A 19,777-nucleotide genomic window follows, 5' to 3' on the forward strand; every position below is an offset into this window, starting at 1 on the left:
TCGATAAAACTTCATGAAAATAATCCGAGATAAAAATTACGCTATTGAAAGAAAATAAATGAAGAGCATATATAAGGCAGGGGCCAAATGTCTTTTATAAACCTGAAGCCTCCATTGGTAGTATTTCGTTCCTAGCTATCCGCAAGTGTAAAAGCCCTCAATTGCAATAAAATAAAAGAGCCATCTACTTCCTGAATGCTGTCTGCACATCCTGCACCATAAATTCTAGCTCCAGGCCTTGATCCTTGTACACTGTCAACAATAACTTCTGTGCACGCTTATGTGTATCAATGTACTCGGCCTCAAGCCTATCAAAGATTTTCTCGAGTAGTCTTGTGCACAGGGCTGGGCCGTCTGAATCGCCGAAATGTTTATCCACGCGCTTTCTCAAGGTCTCAATTCCACGCTTGATTTCCTTGCCGTCGTGGTTTCCGAGGATCTTCTTGTATACAGATTTCGAATGAGAGTGTCGTGTCGAAATTTCCTCTGTACCGGATCTTTGTAGTACCTCAACTCCTTCAATAAAGTCCTATTGATTACGGAAATTAGCTATCCTCCCTGGCTTCCTTGATGGGGGTGGATTCGTACCAGAATTTTACCAAGTGGTCTCCTAATAACGGCACTGATGTAAAGACCCATATGTTCCTTGAATTCGGCATCCGCCTTTTTCTTAAAATCCACCAGGATAGAGTTGCTTCTGGTATCTACCTCCTCCAAATAATGATGCATATTTTCGATCATCATGATGTGATAGTTCAATTGCTCCTTATCTTCGGGGTCGACACTCTGACTAGCAACGGCGGGACTCTCTTTCGCAATTGCTTGAAGAGACTCGAACATAGCCTTGTTAATTTTCGCGTAACCATCATTGATCATTTCTCTAACATCCAGCTCATCATCCTGATTGGAGCTTTCGGGCGGTAACTGGTCTTCGATCTTTGCAGAGAAGCCCTATGATCAAATCCATCAGAAATTAAACCCAAGAATAAAAACTGAGACAAATCTTACCGGGAATACTTTCATAAAAGTAATAACTCCTTTCCTCTTTTTGATCTTCACCTTTGTCTCCTCGATGGCCTTGATTTGCTCATCTAAAAACCTTGAGAACAAGCCCGCCAACCGATCATGCAACTTTTGCAACGTTTTGAGCAAGTACTCTTGATTTGTCTCTTCTAGGGAATCAATTTTTTCCTCGATCGCAAATAATACCCCGGCACAGTGCACTGGATCGGTCTTTATTACCCAGTCCGATAAATTTTGTAAATCCTGTAACCAAAACGAAAATAGTTCACCCATGAGCTCAAGCATTATCCTTCCTTTAATCTTATCCTGATCAGATGGTTTTATGCCGCCCAAATCCCCTAAGCGCCGGGTTTCTGGCTTAGAATTGCTGGCCAACTCGACAAAATCCACAGGCAATTGAGATGAAAGGTGGTAAAACTCGCCGAGGAAGTTTTGTTCCCTGAATACAAGATTGTACATTTCCGTCAATGCGCCAGCGAATGCTTCGTAGGCGTGAATTTTTCCATCTTGATTTTTATCCTTGGAAAAGGATTCCCCAGTAGGTGATCGAATCTTGGCCAATGTCTGAGACCGCTTGACTGTCAACTTTCGTGCAGCAGATACAGCAACGTTATCGTTTTCCTTCTCTTGGACGGTGAAGACTGATAAAAATTAGCAATTTGGATATGAGTATGAATGAGGCTCACATACCAAGATCCGTTTCCTCCTGCGCTGGTTTTCTCGTTATCCTCTTCCAAGCAAAAATATGATCTCTGAACTCGTTCTCAAACAGTTGCTTTGCTGGCCTCATATAAAGTTTCTGTAACTCCATATATTCCTCCCGGTCCACGTCTTTTGTAAAAACTATGAGCCCGACAAATCTATATATTGATAAATACGCGCTGTCATGCCCTAATAGTTTTGGCTTAGCTGATTGGACCACCCCTGCGCCCTTGGAATGTTTTTCCAGTGCCGCAATTTCAGCCTGAAATTTGATAGCTAAGAATTGCCTCTGCCTTGCCAGAAAAGCGTTTATCTCCGCCCGGTAGCCTTCTTTCTTCTCTTGTAGAGCTCGCATCGTACCGATCCCCTCATCACTCCAAGAGCCCCTCCGTCCATTATTAACCGGGGAACTCGCAATATGGGGGTCAATAGTTGCCATTGCTTTATAGAGGGCCAATAGCGTTTCTTCGATGCCCTCAAGTGCTTGGGCGGAATCAAGGGATCCACATTTCAGAGTGTCGAGCTGTTGTGGTACAATTGATATCGTCTCCAACAGACTCTGAAGCTCCTTCTGTAAAGTCTTTTGATTGGCTGTTTGGACCTGTAGACCTTGAGACTGGTTCTCAATGTGCGATATATCGTCGTTCAAACTCTATGAATCACAACATCAGACATCATGATACGATGAGCATGAAAACAAGAGTATAACATACGGTCAATTCAACAGCATACAGAGTTAGGAGTGCATCCATCTCCTCACATTCTTTAATTGCCTTGTCAAGCAAAACAGACAGATCCTCAACCCTATCATCACCATCAGAGTGTATGATGATATTGGTCGACTCCACAGTCGCAATCTCCTTTTTAATACTCGCCTCTAGCTCATCTACTTTACCTCGTCCATCCCAATTGAACTCATGCAGCAAATCCTCTAGATCTACCGTCACACGAGATGTATCCACATCATCTAAATAAGATGATTTGGCCGATTTTCGTTTCCGCCCTTTAGTGTTGGGTGACCGTGATCTACTTCGAGGACTGCGCTCATTGGGATCCAAATTAGATCCATCAGGCGATGGTGATCTTCGGCCAGGAATATCCAAAGAGTCTTGATTCCGAGGTTGAGGGGATAAATCTCGTGGCTTCTCACGTAATGGCGCCATAATGTTATCCCTGGAAGTCAGTGTTGCTCTCCTCTCACTTTTTGGTGGCGGGTCGATTTGCATTGGGGGAATATCTCGTGATCGCGATCGCCTGTCTTCACTTTCGTCTAGTCTATCGGTTGAAGCTACATCATTCACGCTCCCTTGGTCTCTTGGAAACTTGATCTGCGGTAGCTCTGCGGGCCTTTCTGGTTCGCGAGAAGGGCCTCTTGACATTGGTGCCGGCGTGGTCGGGGTGGTTGGAGTCTGTGGCCTAAACTTTGTGTTTCCAGCAGAAAATGCTGTCGCGGCTAATCTAAACGCGGATCCCACGTCCTTATTGGATTTCTTTGATTGCAATTGGGGACGTCCTGTATGATCTGGGACAGTAGGGGACGAATCTGGCACCCTACTACTGTTACTACTATTAAAGGGCTGGTATTCCACAGGCTCCCGAGATTGATGGCTGTTGGAAGATGGGGTTCTTCGCATTCTCTCTGCTGAGGGTGCTCTGTGACCGCCCCCCTCATCCTGAGTTGAACGAGAATTCGAACGCTGACGGCCGGATCTTTGAGAACCTTCAGAGGGACGCCTTCCAGGCCCTTGGGGTGGAATAGGAGGGGGAATAGAATCATTAGATGCTATTGACCTTCCGGATGTGGTACGACCCAAAGCAAGTGGATCTGGTGCTCTCCGAGAGCTATTGGGAAGACGATCTGTAGATTGAGATGGCCGCAATACACCTACGGGAGGGGATAATCCATCCATGCCTTTCATCCCTGGAGATTGCCGCGAAGCAGATCTTGTTAGGGAGTCCATGGACTGCGCTGTTGCAAGGTTTCTAAGCAACGGGGGTGATAGACTCGTAGGCAAATTTGGTGGTGTATGCCCCCGAGATCCTTCTTCCTCTTGACGTTGCCTTACCTGCAAACTTGCAGCTCCATCAACCATTCTATCGATATCCGTCCTTTCAAACCCAATAAGGTTCGGTATTTTCCCCCCTGTATATTTTTTGAAGATCTTGAGCATTGAGGAAATAAAGAAGTCTTTCTCTTTACTCGAGTTCGCTTGCCAATAATAAGGTTTTAATATAGTAACCGTGAATCCTTTTTCATTGGGTGGCGAATAATTTTCAATCTCCTGGAGATCATCCAAATTCCATGTCTTTCCAATTTGAAACGTTCCATTGTTATTTTCTCTAGCTTTGTGCATACGAACTCTACCGGATTTCCGAACAGCAATGATTATCACACGCTCTTTCTTCTGATCGCTAGGAGCATCCGGCGGCGGTGGTGCTGATGGGGACGTAGCATCTTCGACGACCTTGCAGTGTGTGATATAGGACTCAAGAACTAGGAACGCGTAGAGTGACGAGGTTAGAGAGATGATGTTGATTCTATACTGTACTCCCGGGCAAAGATTACATACGGGAACCGTCAGTGTCCGTTCTGGAGAAGCAGGAGACAGTTATCCGCTTCTTCTCGTCTTCAAATATCTGAGCTTTTGTGACACTGCCCGCAGAGCTAGGGTGAGGGGGGGCAGCGTTAGGAGGGCGATTGCGCGGAAAGGGATCCGCCATGGTCCTCAACCCCAAAGGAAAGTAGAAGTGTCACGTTGGGGTTTCGGTGATGTACGAGCGAAAAGACTGCTAATAACGAGAGGTCAACGTGTAGGCACAGCTGTGTGTACCTGTTTCGCTGATTGACGTTGGAGGTTGAATGTACACACGGGGGAGCAAGCGTCAGCAGCTGTCGCTGGCCCAACCAAGCACCTGTAGGCGTACCTAACTCAAGTTGCAACCGTCCCAGAAGAGTTACCTATGTGCAGCAGCGACCATCAATCACTTCCATTACATGTAATTACATGTACTCTACACATGACACCCTTAACAAGACAAACGATTAAGTAGTTAAGAAATAAAATATTCAGTGTATATAACGCACTTACATATCCGATGACGGCCAGTTTGGTTCATGAGGCTTAACTAACAGGGGTTTGTTTCTTACTGTATACGGTTAGAACAGGCACGTCTCTACTAAGAGGCTGAGGGTCACGTGGAATTCTCAGGGAGCGAAAAAAAAAGTTTTGAGCATACAAATTTAGATCTGCGACAGTCACCTCAGTCTGATTTTCCTCAAACAACACCACTACCTCCCCAGTGTTGCGCCATTCAGTAACTCAACCCCGCTAACTGTTGACTAAATACCGCTGTCCTCAACACAGTACTACCAGTCATGAGCCCCAAAGAGAAGAAAAGCAAGTCGAGAAAGAGCGCTCCAGTCGCCGATGTACCTGCTCCACAGCTCCTTGCTTCCATAGGGCAATTCCTTAAAGATTCCGGTTTCAATTCTACCTTTACCATTTTCAACGCCGAATACGAATCCAAAAAGGTTGAACGTCCAGAGGTTTATCCAAGTTTGAAAGATCTTTTTGATCAATGGCAATCAAGCAAGGGGAATTCAAAGGATGAGAAGGCGAAGAGCAAGAAAAAGAAGGAGGCCAGCAAAGAAGAAGATAAGAAAGAAAGCAGCGACGATAGCGACAGCTCCTCCGAAGCCGATGATGAACGAGCCGCCGCGTCTGAGCCTGACGATTCTGACTCTGACAGCGATTCAGATTCCTCTGATGACGGGGATAAGGAGGTTAAGGATGAATCCTCAGTTACTATAAGCGGGGACGAGAAAAAATCTTCGAACAGCAGCGAGAGTGAGAAAGAGTATGAATCTCCAACCAATTGAGCTCAAGTCATGATTAAAACGAACGCTAAATTCAAAGGCGACAGCTCTAGCTCTAGTTCTAGCTCCGACTCCAGCTCCGATTCCGACTCAGATTCGAAATCAAGTTCGTCCTCAAGCTCATCCTCCTCCTCTTCCTCAGAGAGCGACAGCGACGACGACAACAAAAGTGTTGCTTCAAAGGCATCTTCCAAATCTACCTCTAGCAAGGCTTCTAAGAAGAGCCTTTCCAAAAGTGATTCTAGTTCGGACTCGGATTCCTCTGATGAGGAAGACAAGAAAAGCAAGAAGAACAAGACCACTGAGGCCAAACCCGATGAGAAGTCTCCTAGCTCCTCCAGTTCAGATTCGGACTCGAGTTCAAGCTCGGACTCAAGCTCTAGTTCAGACTCAAGTTCGGATTCTAGCTCCGATTCTAGTTCTGATTCTAGTTCAGATGCTAGCTCTGATTCAAGCTCAAGCTCGGATTCGGATTCTCCACCTGAAGACGAGAAGAAGAGCAAAAAGAAGCCGAAGAAGTCGAAACAAAAATCCGCAAAAGATCTTCCGAAGAAAGAAGAGGTTTCTGGTGACAAACGCAAACGGGGCGACAACTCTGACGAACCAGCATCCAAGAAGGCGAAATCGGAAGAGAAAGATGCAGAGTCGTAAATCTCCCCAGCTACCTTTGGACTGATATCCTTTGCTAACCTAACCTCAGTTCCAACGGCTCCAACAGCGGATCTAGTAGCAGCTCTGTCGACAACTCTACGGCCAATGAACATAATCCAAAGAAGCCTTTCCAGCGTGTTGACCCTACTAAAGTTGTATACGTGAACGAGCGTCTAAAAGATAATACTTTTGAATCTTTGGGCTTCTCGGAAAACCACTACACAATGAAGGCTCACAGGGATCTTATTGTCACAAAGGGAAAAGGGTTTACAAAGGAGAAGAATAAGGTTAGTCCCCATTATCCCAACTACAACCTCGCGAGGTAAATTATACACAGCACAAAATAGCCTTTGATCCTCAAAGGATCTTTCTGGTCGCTGCACACCTGCTTCTCACACAAGACCAATATTCCTTTTATTTTGAGACTGACATTTGTTATAGAAAAAACGGGGGTCTTATAAGGGAGGAGCCATTGATTTCACCACAAACTCGTTTAAGTTCACGGACTAAAGGCATGATATTCTGAAGGTGGATAAATCGTAATAGTGCCCGGAGTTACATTGCCAGATAAGCTGTAGGTGATAGCGGTTTGCAACTACCGTTAATTCTTTGTAAAAACGGAATGATACCAGTCATAAATACTTGTAGATACCTCGAGAGCAAAAAAAAAAAGTAAAAATTATCAGTTTATTAATCTACTTCGGTATTTACGTATAATTAACCCTAACCCATCGAAACAAAAAACTTTCGAGCTTTTAGACTTAGCCCATCCCCGATTGTTGTGCTCTATAAGGCAGGCCGTCCGAGCTGTCGATGTGACAAGATTCTCTCGAGGCAAACTGGCTTCGTTGGGTATCTAAACGCCTCATCTTTGATACGAGGGTACGTTGCCTTGCATCAAAGCTCTCGAGACATCCCCAGGAGTCTAGGCATAAGGATCTGTGAGTTTGAAAAAAGATGGTTCGTAAGCTATGTAAAGTGTCGTTTTCCTCGCACCTTCCGGCCAAACCATCATTGCCCACGATCAGTAAACTACAAGGTTCGGACTACTGACGTTTTTGAACTGGGCCATTATTGCATACACCCAAGATCATGAGCTTGGCGTATTTTTGTATGGCATGCAATATCAGTCGCGTCCACAAACGTCAGAGAAATACGAGTAGAGAGTCCAAGTGGGCCACCATGCACCATGTAACTACATGTATGGTGCGCACACTCATAAAGGTGATATGGTGGCATACGGAAGTGGAACAATTGCGGCTGCAATAGGGCCTCATGGGCCAATAAGAGGGCCCATTTCTAGCCATTCTGCTACGGATCAGTCAGGTTTGCTTTTTTGGGGGTATAAATGGTATAATACTGTTCCACTCTGTTCAGTCTTGGCGCATTTTACATACAAAAATCCACAATTTCAAAACCCTAAGGCTTTACAACCCAGACAGATATCAAAAATCTGCAAAAATAGAACTAAACTTCATCTCTTGAACTAGAGTTCTATTTTTCCGCTTTTTTTTTACCATTTTTCGTTACGGAGCCTTAGGCTTTTGAGATTTTGTCGCGATCCGCTACCTTTATGCGTAGGCGCACCATACCTCATAAATTAATCCTTGGTGTTTTCTGCCTCTTGGCCTTGGTGGGAACCGTGGGTTGCGCTGCCTCGGTGCTTTTTCGGGGGGTTGTTAGTCGCTGTACTCAAGCACCTATGTAGCCCCCAGGGACGATGACCAGAGAACCAAGTTAAGAGCCCGCCAATATTTTCAAACTCAGGACCGCGTCACCGCATATGCTCACCCACATCCAAACACTAGCAGCACCGCAATTCTGGAGAGCCTTGATTATATCCAATATCTTCCTCCTCCCAAACAATAGAAGCCGTCAGATCTCCCATACCCAGGCTATCCGCTACCCGCAAACATTTTACATACGTATCATAAACCTCCCCAATACACGCTGACGGGGCAGGCATGGCCTAATATCCATGCGGTAGACCCTACTATATTAACTGTCCTGCTCATTGACTTTACTGGGCACATGCGTCCATGAACTAACGTCTGACCGCTCACCCTCTATACACTCTCGCTAAGTAAGGTATCTATTCATAAAGGGATAAAAAAAAACTTGACCTCTGTTGCGAGGGCTAGTACTGCACGGTAACTACATCCATTTCTTCAGCCGGCCATGCTAGCATTTCTGTTTATACGAGTGCAAATGGCACAGTTAAGAATTTATGACGAGTTTCTGTCAGGATGATTCTGTGACCCCGCCCCCATATTGACCCAGCTTAATATGTTTTACCGGTATCCTAACTTCTAGACAAATTCATACTCACTCGCCTGTATCAGAGTCACTTACTCCGAAAATCATCTCTAAAATGTTGCTAACCTGCTTTCTTTCTATTACAATTAGTTGTGATATATCGGTAGAAATTGACGTGACGGGAAATGAAAATAAGGACGGAATCCTCCATTGGTGGTTTAACTCTTCTTGCGTGCGGACATCCACTCGTTGATATTAGTAGACACCAATCAAATAAACGCGACAGGCCTATTTGTGCCAAGACCCACTAACTAATTGAGACTAACCAAATGGATACAAAATAGTAGATACAAACCAAGTCGATACAGCTAACTACATGTACTCCAACCTACTCTGCAAACGGTTTCTCGAACATCGGTCGCTCGAACTATAGATAACGTAATCTTAACACCATTGTGCTCACAAAATGAGCTCCGCGGCCACCGCTGTTGAAGCGCTATCCGGAAGGCGGTGTTTGCGAATGGGTTGGAGGTGTATCGGAAACTGGGTTAGCGAGTTGCGATGGATACTTGGGGGTGTGTCGGGTTGCGATGGATAGTTGGGTGAACTTAGGGATATTCTCTTAGTATATGTTTAAAAAGATACTAGTAGATACGAAGAAGGGAGCTACAGTCGGATCCCCCTATAAGGTTACCTACTATAAGAATAATCGCTCTATAAGGGTAAGTGTTTTAGGTCCTTACTGGGCTTTGTAGGTACAAATTTGCTCTTACTATAAGGGTAACATCTCTATAAGGGTACTAAATTTCGGTCCCGATGTACCCTTATAGGGAGACTCGACTGTACTTTTAAGTTTTCCATTACAATCATGGCCTATCACTCGACCCACGCCTCCGGAATTTACGGGGAAACGGGCAGCTTAATTTACTCCGAGGTCTAGAGCTATTATAGCAATCCCCAGAGGTTAACACCTATTGAACTCCATATTTCCAGCAGTATTTAATTGTGTCCGCATCTGGCACTCACCCGGGTTGACGCGAATAACCAGATAATCCTTTGATAGGTTGCGCGGCAGATTTCGGACTAAGACTCCGGGTATATTGACTGTTAATCCTCTTACCTCGGGTGTCGTTGAAAGATTCTGCGTCCTTAATTCGGTCTGTCATGGTCAAGGATTTGGTAGGCTATGTACAGTACTGCAAGCTGCTGTACAGGCCCATTCCCAGTCTTTATTCACCCCTATGGCCACGGTCGTATCCAAGACTCGATAATCAGCGTGGCTTACTTAGCCGGGCCCGCGGGGAAACACAGCCAACCAAGGTGCCAAGAAAGCCAAGCAAATCGAGTGACTCGTGGTGACCTATAGATGATGGTGGGATTCTCAATGACAGCAAGGTGTTACGTGTTCTATATTTTTAGGGGTATTAATAATGGAAGACCAATAAGACTGGACATCAACTAATTCGTAGAGCGTAAAGTATCGCTACTATTAGGTTATTTTCCCTCAAGAGTTTCGTCTATATGCAGAAGACAGTAGTGTACCCCACCCCTAGCGCTCAAGATAATCGTTTAGGCATTAGCTTACAAACAACAAATAAACAGTTGAGATGACTAGAACAAGAGCAAATTAAGTGAATAGGCGTTCTAAGATATCTAACTTCACAGCGACATCTGACTTTTCCGTGAGATACGTTACCACATGAAGACATGTACCGTGTATACCCCCAATATAACTATGTGAATAAAGGCTCAAATTTTGTAGAGAATTCAAAACTTAATATTTCGATATAACTTGGAACTAGGTATCAACTTCAAAAATCCGCATCCGTATCCATGCATACCGGCAATATAGCCGGCAGCCTGGCCATCTGTCCCAGTGCAACCTTGAACTGCATCTCTGTGTTCGCCAAGAAATCCTCTAGGTTCCCAACAGACGCTCTTACGACCTCCTTTCACAGCAGTGTCATTAGTCCCCGGTCAGCCCCACACAATCGGGAGAGGGTGAAACTCACTCTCATCTGCCACACTCCAACCAGTACCGCAATAAGCTTGGATACCGGTGAAATAGCTTCAGGGACTTTGTATCCCTCGCTGCGACTGAGTAGACACACGTGCCCGCCACCATACTGCATGAACAGTCCACGACACTCGAGCCCTATCAATACAATTATGAGTGAACTCTCCTTTCCTCTAATCTGGAAAGAAGGCAATCGGTAGCTTACCTGCCGTCAAAAAACCCACGCACCGAAACCCCTCTAGTGCCGTTGTCACATGTCGCACTTCTGTCTCTAGGCCCCGCAGTTGATCGTGCAAGACTTTAACTAGCTTGAGCGAATCAGATGCCCATTTCTTGTATTCATAGTCCTTGCTATCCTCTACTGCGCCATATTCGAGACGGTTGTGTGTAATGAGGCCGTCATATCGATTGCCAATGCATTTACGAGTTGTGGTTGGGGGGTGGGGGTTCTTGCGGGTTGTATTTGAGAGCGATTGGGACTCGGTGCTGCAAGGGTTTTGGGTTAGTATGTGAGATAATAGAAGAGGAAGTGAGAGGGAATACCGTTTAACAGAGATGTTGGGGATGTGCTGGAAGCAACGGTCGAAAATAGGGCCCCAGACGTTGATCTGGAACCATGCTTCTAGGTTATCGTTGCCCGACACAAGACTATGCTCGTAAAGAATGACGCTGGGGCGGTGTTAGTGGTAGGGAAGGTAGCGCAGGGAGGAGTGATAAACGAACAGAGAGGACAAAGCCGAATGCACCCATGCTTGGTCGCCGTGCTTCTCGAGCGAGTAAGTCTTGTCTGGGGATATGTAAGGTGTAGAGATAAGCAGATGACGAAGCTCAGACGTATTTTTGGCCTGCGCCAATGATTAGTTAAAACTATAGTCGACTGTAGCTACAATGTATCTTACATCGGCAAACTTGTACATGAACGATCTTAAAGAATCATCGACTGCGGGCAACGGTAGAAGCCGGGAAACAATGATGCCCCATTCCTCATCGTCGAACAAACGCTTGATATTTGGGTCCTCCACATCTAATATGTACGAATGTGCGTACGACTCTCGTGGAACCTGTCCAACCCGTCTAGCCTCATCCGACTGCGATACCACCCACGAAAAGAGGACATCCTCTACGGATCGGCCCGTAGGGAGATTCCACCTGCGGTCTGCTGATAGTGATTCGTGTTTTTGCTCGTGAAGGCTCAGAGGCTTGGAGTTAGGACTCCTTATATCTGGTGATGACGGCTCGTATGCTGGTGGTGGTAGTTGTGGCTGTGGTGGGTCAGGTATGCCGGACTACAAATATTAGTAACCTTGAACAGGGAAAAGCGAGAAGAGGAGAAAACGAACTTTTCCGCTATGCTTTTGCGTCTTGGCCTTAGGTTTTGCGGCCTTGCTGCCATTCGATACTTCAGATACCTGCCCACGCTGCCTCAAGATCAGCTAGCATAACCACCACACTCACTGGGATTGATAGCCGTAGAGGCAAGTGCAACAAACTCAGACCAACCGAGCCAGATCAGGGTCATCTGAGGGCAAAGCCCAGCTCAGATAGACCGCGCAGGCAGGGCCATCTGTGGTCCTTCGAAAGGCCTTAACTCCAGATCGTTCAATCGCTCGCTCGACCGACCGAGCCAGATCAATGTCTGTCTGAGGGGCAATGCTCAACCCAGACGGACTTTGCGGGCAAGGCCGTAACCTCCAAACCGACCGAGCCAGATCAGGGCCAGCTGGTGAGACAGAGCTCAATCCAGACTAACCGAGCAGGCAGGGCCGGTAGGACATCATTCTTCGGGCGGGATAACGATATCGACCGGTCGAGCCATCAAGGCCAGCTGGTGAGATAGAACTCAACACAGGTTGGCCGAGCAGACAGGGCCGGTCGAGTATCCGTTCCTCAGACGGTATACCGATTGAGCGAGATCGATCTGGTATGCCAATTTATCGAGAGTGGCCACATCCGAGCCCCAGCGTAGATATGGTGGCTATCCTAACCACAAAACCGAATCCTAGGAGCCAACAGGTACATACTTGCTTGTACTTATTCCTCGCTACCACGGCAGCCTTAGCGCGCTGTGGATCTTTGTCTGCATTGATGATGCGGAGAAGTTCTCGATGCCACATCTCCTGACATGAAACACGGGCGGCTTCGTCGCCGCCCCAGAAGTCCGTGAAGCTCCATAAGGAGTAGTCGGTCTCGTCGAGATAGGTTCGGCAGCGGGTTCGAAGCGCGGCCGTCTCGGGGTTCTTGTATCTCGGCGGTCGGCGCTTTGGTTTTACGGGCGTTGATGGTGCAGAGGGGGGTGATGCGAGGGGTGTTCGAGCTGGGCTGGTGGTTGTGGACGCCATGCAGAGATAGGCGAGGTGAGGTGTGGATGCGATGATGTTCAAGTGGTGTATTACTAAGCGAGAGATGGTTTGGGAATGTGCCAAGACATTAAACTTGTAATATGGTCTTGGCAATCTCGCTGAACCAGTTTCTCAACAAGATTGAACATGAATGCCGGCAGATAGATACTCAAGTCTTCAAGGTATCGGATTATATCTCGAATAGAAGAAGTTGAAGAAATACCACGGGATTACAAAAAGAAACAAATAAACATAATAGTTCGTGTTAGCCTATTACTATTGTCGGAAATAACAATTCTGCACTTTTGTGTAAAAGAATATGTGCTCTTGAGTAAGCTTAAGAACTAGAGTACACATGTTCCATTGTACTCGCACGTCAATTATGTATTTGCCCAACCAGCAAAACACACCAAAAATCGAGGTTTTCAACAACTCATAAAAAGTCCCACACCTAAACCAAAATATCAACGACCAAGTATACCGCAAAAGTTGGAGCGTTGCACCCGGGTGTTAAATAAGATCCTGGTAAGTTTCTCTCACCAAAAACTGAAGGATTCGCCACAGTTCGAGCAAAAATTGGTGCTTTTTACATACCAGGATCTTCTCTAACGCCCAGGTGCAACGCTCCAAATCTTGCGGTAGTATAATTTTGATAAAGGAGGTCCATGCTTCAAATTCTTGGCCAAATTGAGATACTGGTAAAGGTGCCATAAAAGGACCCTTTTAGACACATTTCACCTTCAGTGCTTGTTCTTTGTAGATATGACCTAAAAGTGGCCTGTAGAGTCTTTCAGGTGTCTAGATAGAAGACACATAATTTCAGGGGAGATGGGAAAGCTCTCTGGATTCTGTGTGGGTTTTGCTGGTTGCGCAAATACATACTTGATATGCGAGTACAGGTATGTAGCTACCAGGTGCAGGGTTATATAGGTAAAATGGGTATAAAAATGACTGTGCTCTAGATACATGTTTCTACGAGTCAGTCGTGGATGATAGCCCTTTGGTGTCGACTTTTTCTCGATTGATGTACTACATGTACGTAAGGATCTCATCTACAATGTCGCCCAGGCCTGGCTGCTATTAGCTGCGCACGGATTCCACACATTTAGATCTGCCCATCTCCGCCTCAACGGATCTCTGGAATGCACCTCAGGACTTGACCTATCAATTACAGCTTAATACCTTTATCCCAAATTACGTGTACTCTACATAGTTACAACACTGAGGGTTGAACGTGAAAACAGAAGGCGATATTTCACATAGGGCCCCGTGACCAACTCAGAGCTGGAGTTATAAACTGCGTCATAAACTCGGACTGTCATAAACTGCTGATTTTAACTGAAAACTGTCATAAACTCAGACTCAATTTTCTAATTTTGACCACCCAAATTACCCTAACCCACCCTAAATACCAATTTTTGCTCTAAAATTACCCTAGCCCACTCCCAAAATAGCTGTTGAGTTTATGACCATGACACCCAGGTTTTCGACAGCCAGTTTTTAACCAGTTTAAAACTGTCTGTCATACATTCAGTTTAAAACTCCCGAGTTTCTCACGGGGCTCTAATTTCACACTTAGAAAACGGTATTTTCCTTACTAACCAGGCAACACCTTACCAAACCCTAAGTCTCTTCTCAGTGTGGGTACCTAAACCTTAAGTCCTATAACCTTTACTAGCAGGTTTCGTGTATATTAGGTGTTGAAACTACATGTATATACCCAGCACTCGTAATTGCGGGGTGCTGCAAACACATTGAGGAGAACATCTAGGTATTGTATGCGGGCCAAGTTTAAATTTTATAGGTAATAGTCAGAACAGATGTAATCCAACCGTTCCCGGCCGCTCGCTCGAGATATATATCAGAACTGTAGGTACATGTACTCTGGCACTTGCACAGGCGCCTCCAAACTACTTACCCGCTGCATCCCCAGAGCCATTTGGAATTCCATGCGCTAAAGTATGTACTCTACATAATCCTGACAACAGTCCAAGTAGTCCTTACGAATCGCAGCCCGGAGGAAACCCCAGCGGAGACATGAACATCAACCCCTTGCTCCCCACACCTTGTGTCTCGAACCTGCGGACCTGGAATACACTTAACTTCTAGAAGTAGAAAAGACACCCCAATACCCAGGAATGGGCGCTACTACCGAGGGTTTTGGGATTGAGACACACTTTTGAGACTCTATTATGGCTTATGTGACCCCTCCAATTCTCGCCGGTGTTCGGGATCGGGGTTTACAACATCAATCTCACCAATAATAGTCACCATCACCAGCTGAAGGTTTCCCCTCTGCAACCTCTGCAAGGATGATCTGATTTCGGCGCCACGGATGTCACGGCCGTCGGTCGGTATCTCAATCCATGGTATCATTGGTATGGGAGGGACCAGCCGAGTAAGATGGTTGAGATTCCTGAATTGCTGTCGGGACACCCCGCTAGGTGGGATGCTGCTGCATGTATCACGTCAAAATGTCTGTCCGAAATGGTTTGGTTTCGATATGCCGTTCCTGTTGTTTGGGGCGGCGCCCCACCGTGGGGCACCTTTTCCCTTCTCCCCAAGATAAGGGTCCAGAACCAACTAACCATAACATGTTGGTATGCAGGTTTAAAACGACAGGATGTAGCACACCGGTTTTTTTTATCATTGCGACTATTCTATGATTGGGATTATTTTTATATGACTTAGTTACGTATATCCTAACGACGTGCAGCGCTTGTATTTAAGGGTCCCTGTTTACTCTGTCTCCTCGCTTTGAATATCAGTCGGACATTCCCACTTCCATTCGCTGTCAGGCCTTTCTTCCTCCACTCCCACAGTCAAATCCTTCCCACGTCAACGCGGACTTATCCCTACCACCAATCAATCTTCATCAGAGAGGAATAAACATACGAAAGCATCTTGTGAATATCATCGAATCACCGTACACGGTCACCCGCCAATCCAACTAGACCGGATATATCGCGCTAGTCGAGTCTGCCAAGAACCTCTCCCTCTGTTATTTTAACGACACTCGTCCCCCCCAAACCAAAGCTGCCAAACCGACCCCTCTTCATCCTTCAACAGACACCATGAGCAACGATCCTAGTAAGTTTTTTGGTCTTCAATAATTCACAACTATTTCCAGTTGATTAACAACCTTTTCACAGGCATCTTCCGCTTCACCGACGGCGACACAATCGATTCGCTTATCCACCGTAATAAGGAGTGGTCTCAGCGTCTCTCTGCTCTCCGACCTGCTCTCTTTCCAGCTCTCGCCAACGCGCAGCATCCCCAAATCCTATGGATCGGATGCAGTGATTCCCGGGTTCCGGAGACCACAGTTCTAGATCTCCTACCCGGAGAGGTTTTTGTTCACCGGAACATTGCCAACATCCTTCCCACAGGTGATTTGAGCTCTCTTAGCGTCATCCAGTATGCCGTTGAGGTCTTGCAGGTTTGTTTCCCCATCACTTTTTTTTTGTTGAGCTTTTTTTTCGTGCACAGTGATCACTGACATGCTATGACTCATAGGTCAAGCACATTATTGTTTGCGGACATTACGGCTGTGGTGGTGTTATGGCCGCTCTGGGCAACAAGAGATACGGTCTGATCGATCACTGGTTGCAAAATCTCCGCGACATTCGCGTCGCTAACAAGGAGGAGTTGGCCGCCATCTCGGACCCGGTTAAGCGTGTCGAGCGCCTTGTCGAACTTAACGTTGTGGCCGGAGTAAACTCTATTAAGCGCAACGAGAGTGTCATCGAGGCTATGGAGGAGCGAGGACTCGAGGTGCATGGATTCGTCTATGATGTGGCTCACGGGACCTGTGGTGTCTTGGAAGTGCCGGCTGATCCAAACACGGATGTCTACTGCTACAAATGAGTAGACACCGGGTTTTGTAAGACATAGAAGCAGAAACCTTCTGCGGAGAGGGTTATTTCCTTTTCCTTTTCCTTTTTTTTTTCCTTCTTATTTTTTTCCCACTGCCATGGCTGTATGGCTAGGTTGGCGCGATGAGTTGTTTTGTATCCGTTTAGGAGTCGCTTCTTTTTTTTTTGTCGTCTCTGGGGTTGTATTTTCATATGGGTTTGGGTTTCTTTTTGGTTCGATGGCTTGGATAGGCTTTATTTTTTTTTCCCCCTTCAAGGCCGTAAAGTAGTACTCTATAGCAGGTTAGAATCACTATGCCTAGAATTCAACATGTTTCGAGAAAAAATTCCACGTGCTTGTTTATTTTTTTTGTCTCATATCTTCGATGTGCCATGATGCAGCCACCCGATCATCTTGAGTGACCAAGCAATAGTAGAAGCCGTAGAAGAAAGCAAAGAAAAAGGAAGATGGACATGCTATGTAGTCACAAAGAAGGGAGGAAGAAGAAGAGTTGTTGGAATAAAGTATGAGAAGGCTGAGGCATTTACCAAGTCCTCGGATACGCATAACATCGTATGACTTTTTTCTCTGAAACTGGAACCCTAACCCTCATGTTAGGGGTGGTTTGATCCGCCATGAAGCTTAAGTTGGAATAGTAAACACCGGGAAGGGCGCTATCAGCATGGTAGATCGACGGTCTTGGGTGGGAAATGATCGAAAGACAACACAAATGAGGGCTCGGACTAGAGGTGGGAAAATAGAAACAAAGTTTGGTGAACAGACATGTTTCAGCTAACTGGCTCAGGGGGGTATTGAGGTAAGTCACGACCAAGTTTGATGTTTCGGTCTTAAATTGTTTACAAGACATAGCGTCGGACTCTAGGTGTCGAAATCCATGTCGAGAATTCGTAGAGAACTAGGGGCGACGTGTTCTTGCTAGGAATTTACAGTGAACTCGCCGACATCACAGTAGACGTTTGAATCATTTACTTTCAATATTGGCCCCCACTCACGCAGGTGGTTAGAGAGATCTACGTTGTAGCCGGTTTCTATATTCCTTGGGCCGGCCGGTTTCTCCGCCACTATCAATATATTTAGATGGGAGATATCAGGGTAAAATGTATCGGTGAAAGATGCCCATCCATCTAGCTACGTGGGTAATTTACTTATCCAAATCTATTACTTTGTTCTGCTATGATCTGGCGCCCATTCTTTACTAGGGCTCGCTACGCCAGTGGCAGCGGTGAATAGGTTAATATATTGATCTGTGGGGAAATTTAAATGGGGCTACATACATCTACATAGAGTACATACATGTAGTATGAATGTAGGTACTACTACTACGATATAACCTAAGCTTAAGCTTCTCACTACATGATATCTTTTTATACGCAGATAAGCCAGGTCAAGCATCCAACACCATTATCACCGGTCCTAGCAAATCAGCCCATTTTTTTCCAATCCAGGGCAACTCATCATGCTACATCACTCGACAGCAACCTTCTTATTCTTGTTGTTGTTCTTATCCCTATCCCTCCACACACACACACAAACACACACATGTTCAATAAAAACCCTTGCCTCCTGCATACCACAGGAATGGCATAACTCTGCGGGGTCCGATTCATTGCTCCCCAGCCCATTCAGAAAAAAGTCTATTATATGGATCGGTCGATATAAACAACCACTTCTAGCTATCAACGAACGATATTATGATTTAGACCCTCATATTCTGGGGTCTATCTCAGGAAGGATCCGCCAAGTAACGTGTACCTACATGCACAGTGGGGCATCAATATCATAGAGTAGACCCCCAACATTCTCACCCCTTGCGTGCATTGCGCTGGCGGTACTCTAGCTCCCCACTACCGGCAGCCAGCGGCAGTAGCTCAAAGGGACACGGGGTCGCCTGTCGGCAGGTAGGAGAGTAAGGAAGTGATTGAGACGATCGATTCTGTGTATATACTGGGGAGGGGGGGTGGTTGAAGAAGGCATGCCAAGACTGGTAAGTCCAGTCGGGAGATTCTACGGCGCCGGAAGAATAGGGTGACATGAAGGCTCGAGTAGGAATCGACGCGATGGGTATAGGCTCGATCGGGGAGTTTTTTATGCTACATACCAGGGAGGGGAGATAGAGCTCAATGATTCCTAGTAGAGGAGGGGGGGAGGTCGGTTGTCCGCCCTCTGAATGCTTTACTCAGAAACCCCATGGGACATCGAGTGATACTAGATGAGTGGTGCCACATAGCCGGGTGCGGTACTTCGCTGCGGTAGGTCATTGGGGATACACCGGCACCTAAACCTCGGCCGGGGAAAAGGATGGGGAATGATTATGCGCATGCGCGGTACTGGTTACATGTATTCAGTTGAATATATTTCTTTTATAATCCGTATTCAAAAACGCATATTTCGGGTTTCTCGTGATTATAAATTTGTAGCTGTCAGTCGACAGAATCGCTATCTTGGAAAAAGGAAACAAAATAGGTAAGAGAAACAGGGATCCGGACAGAGCCGCGCCAATTTTCGAATTTCTCCGCAAAGTTTTTTTTTCTTCTACCTGGAACTTGGGTCATAAGAGTGCATAAACGTAAACGTACTGGCATCAAGGTGTCTAGTGGTACCAGAAAGAGGCATATATATGCATATATCTAGAACTAGAGCACACACGGTTGTGAGTATATTTGTAATAAGTTGTGGCCAAATCCTAGACCCAAGCACAGCCCGGCAGGACTTGGCCATTTGGACTGATATCAGAAAGCCTTTCTGTACGTGTGTCCTGCTAAGTGGCGAGAAGAAAAAAAAGTACCTTCCCTTCGTATTGCACGATTTCCTCTCTAAATCTCGTACTCAAATCTCAATACTAGATCCTAAAGTCTCTAGCTTTGGCTTGCTTCTCTTTGTGGTGGCGGACTAAAGCAATGGCTGTGCACCTTGGCCATCTAGCAGTTGGGCCTTTACTCCTCAACCTTTATCGCCTAAATTGACTCATTCTGGCTGCTCTGATGACCTCTAAGTGTAGCTATGGCCTAGTGCTCAAGGCATAGCTAAAGACCACAG

At 46.0% G+C, this 19,777-nt stretch overlaps 4 protein-coding genes across 4 annotated transcripts; 2 read left to right on the forward strand and 2 right to left on the reverse strand.

The window, feature by feature from the left end:
- Nucleotides 1-184: 184 nt before the first annotated feature.
- Nucleotides 185-4,446, reverse strand: LAJ45_06573 (uncharacterized protein; the record flags this gene model as incomplete). Its single annotated transcript, XM_046116136.1, has 6 exons — nucleotides 185-529; nucleotides 589-951; nucleotides 1,009-1,664; nucleotides 1,714-2,377; nucleotides 2,439-4,219; nucleotides 4,296-4,446. 6 exons carry the CDS (start codon nucleotides 4,444-4,446, stop codon nucleotides 185-187), a joined length of 3,960 nt encoding a protein of 1,319 aa, XP_045970797.1.
- A 655-nt stretch (nucleotides 4,447-5,101) lies between these two features.
- On the forward strand, nucleotides 5,102-6,763 carry LAJ45_06574 (uncharacterized protein; the record flags this gene model as incomplete). Its single annotated transcript, XM_046116137.1, has 4 exons — nucleotides 5,102-5,583; nucleotides 5,650-6,249; nucleotides 6,303-6,540; nucleotides 6,695-6,763. The coding sequence occupies 4 exons, from the start codon at nucleotides 5,102-5,104 to the stop codon at nucleotides 6,761-6,763; spliced, it is 1,389 nt and encodes a 462-aa protein (XP_045970798.1).
- Nucleotides 6,764-10,320: 3,557 nt separating this feature from the next.
- Nucleotides 10,321-12,865, reverse strand: LAJ45_06575 (uncharacterized protein; the record flags this gene model as incomplete). Its single annotated transcript, XM_046116138.1, has 8 exons — nucleotides 10,321-10,458; nucleotides 10,522-10,664; nucleotides 10,732-11,012; nucleotides 11,070-11,195; nucleotides 11,250-11,371; nucleotides 11,426-11,812; nucleotides 11,867-11,908; nucleotides 12,548-12,865. The coding sequence occupies 8 exons, from the start codon at nucleotides 12,863-12,865 to the stop codon at nucleotides 10,321-10,323; spliced, it is 1,557 nt and encodes a 518-aa protein (XP_045970799.1).
- Nucleotides 12,866-15,939: 3,074 nt separating this feature from the next.
- LAJ45_06576 (uncharacterized protein) lies at nucleotides 15,940-16,732 on the forward strand (the record flags this gene model as incomplete). The annotated part of the gene is made up of 3 exons (XM_046116139.1): nucleotides 15,940-15,955; nucleotides 16,018-16,304; nucleotides 16,382-16,732. 3 exons carry the CDS (start codon nucleotides 15,940-15,942, stop codon nucleotides 16,730-16,732), a joined length of 654 nt encoding a protein of 217 aa, XP_045970800.1.
- Nucleotides 16,733-19,777: the final 3,045 nt, after the last annotated feature.

The sequence above is a fragment of the Morchella importuna genome (genome assembly GCF_003444635.1).
Source record: "Morchella importuna strain M04M26 chromosome Unknown Morimp01GS019, whole genome shotgun sequence".
Taxonomy (NCBI): Eukaryota; Fungi; Ascomycota; class Pezizomycetes; order Pezizales; family Morchellaceae; genus Morchella; species Morchella importuna.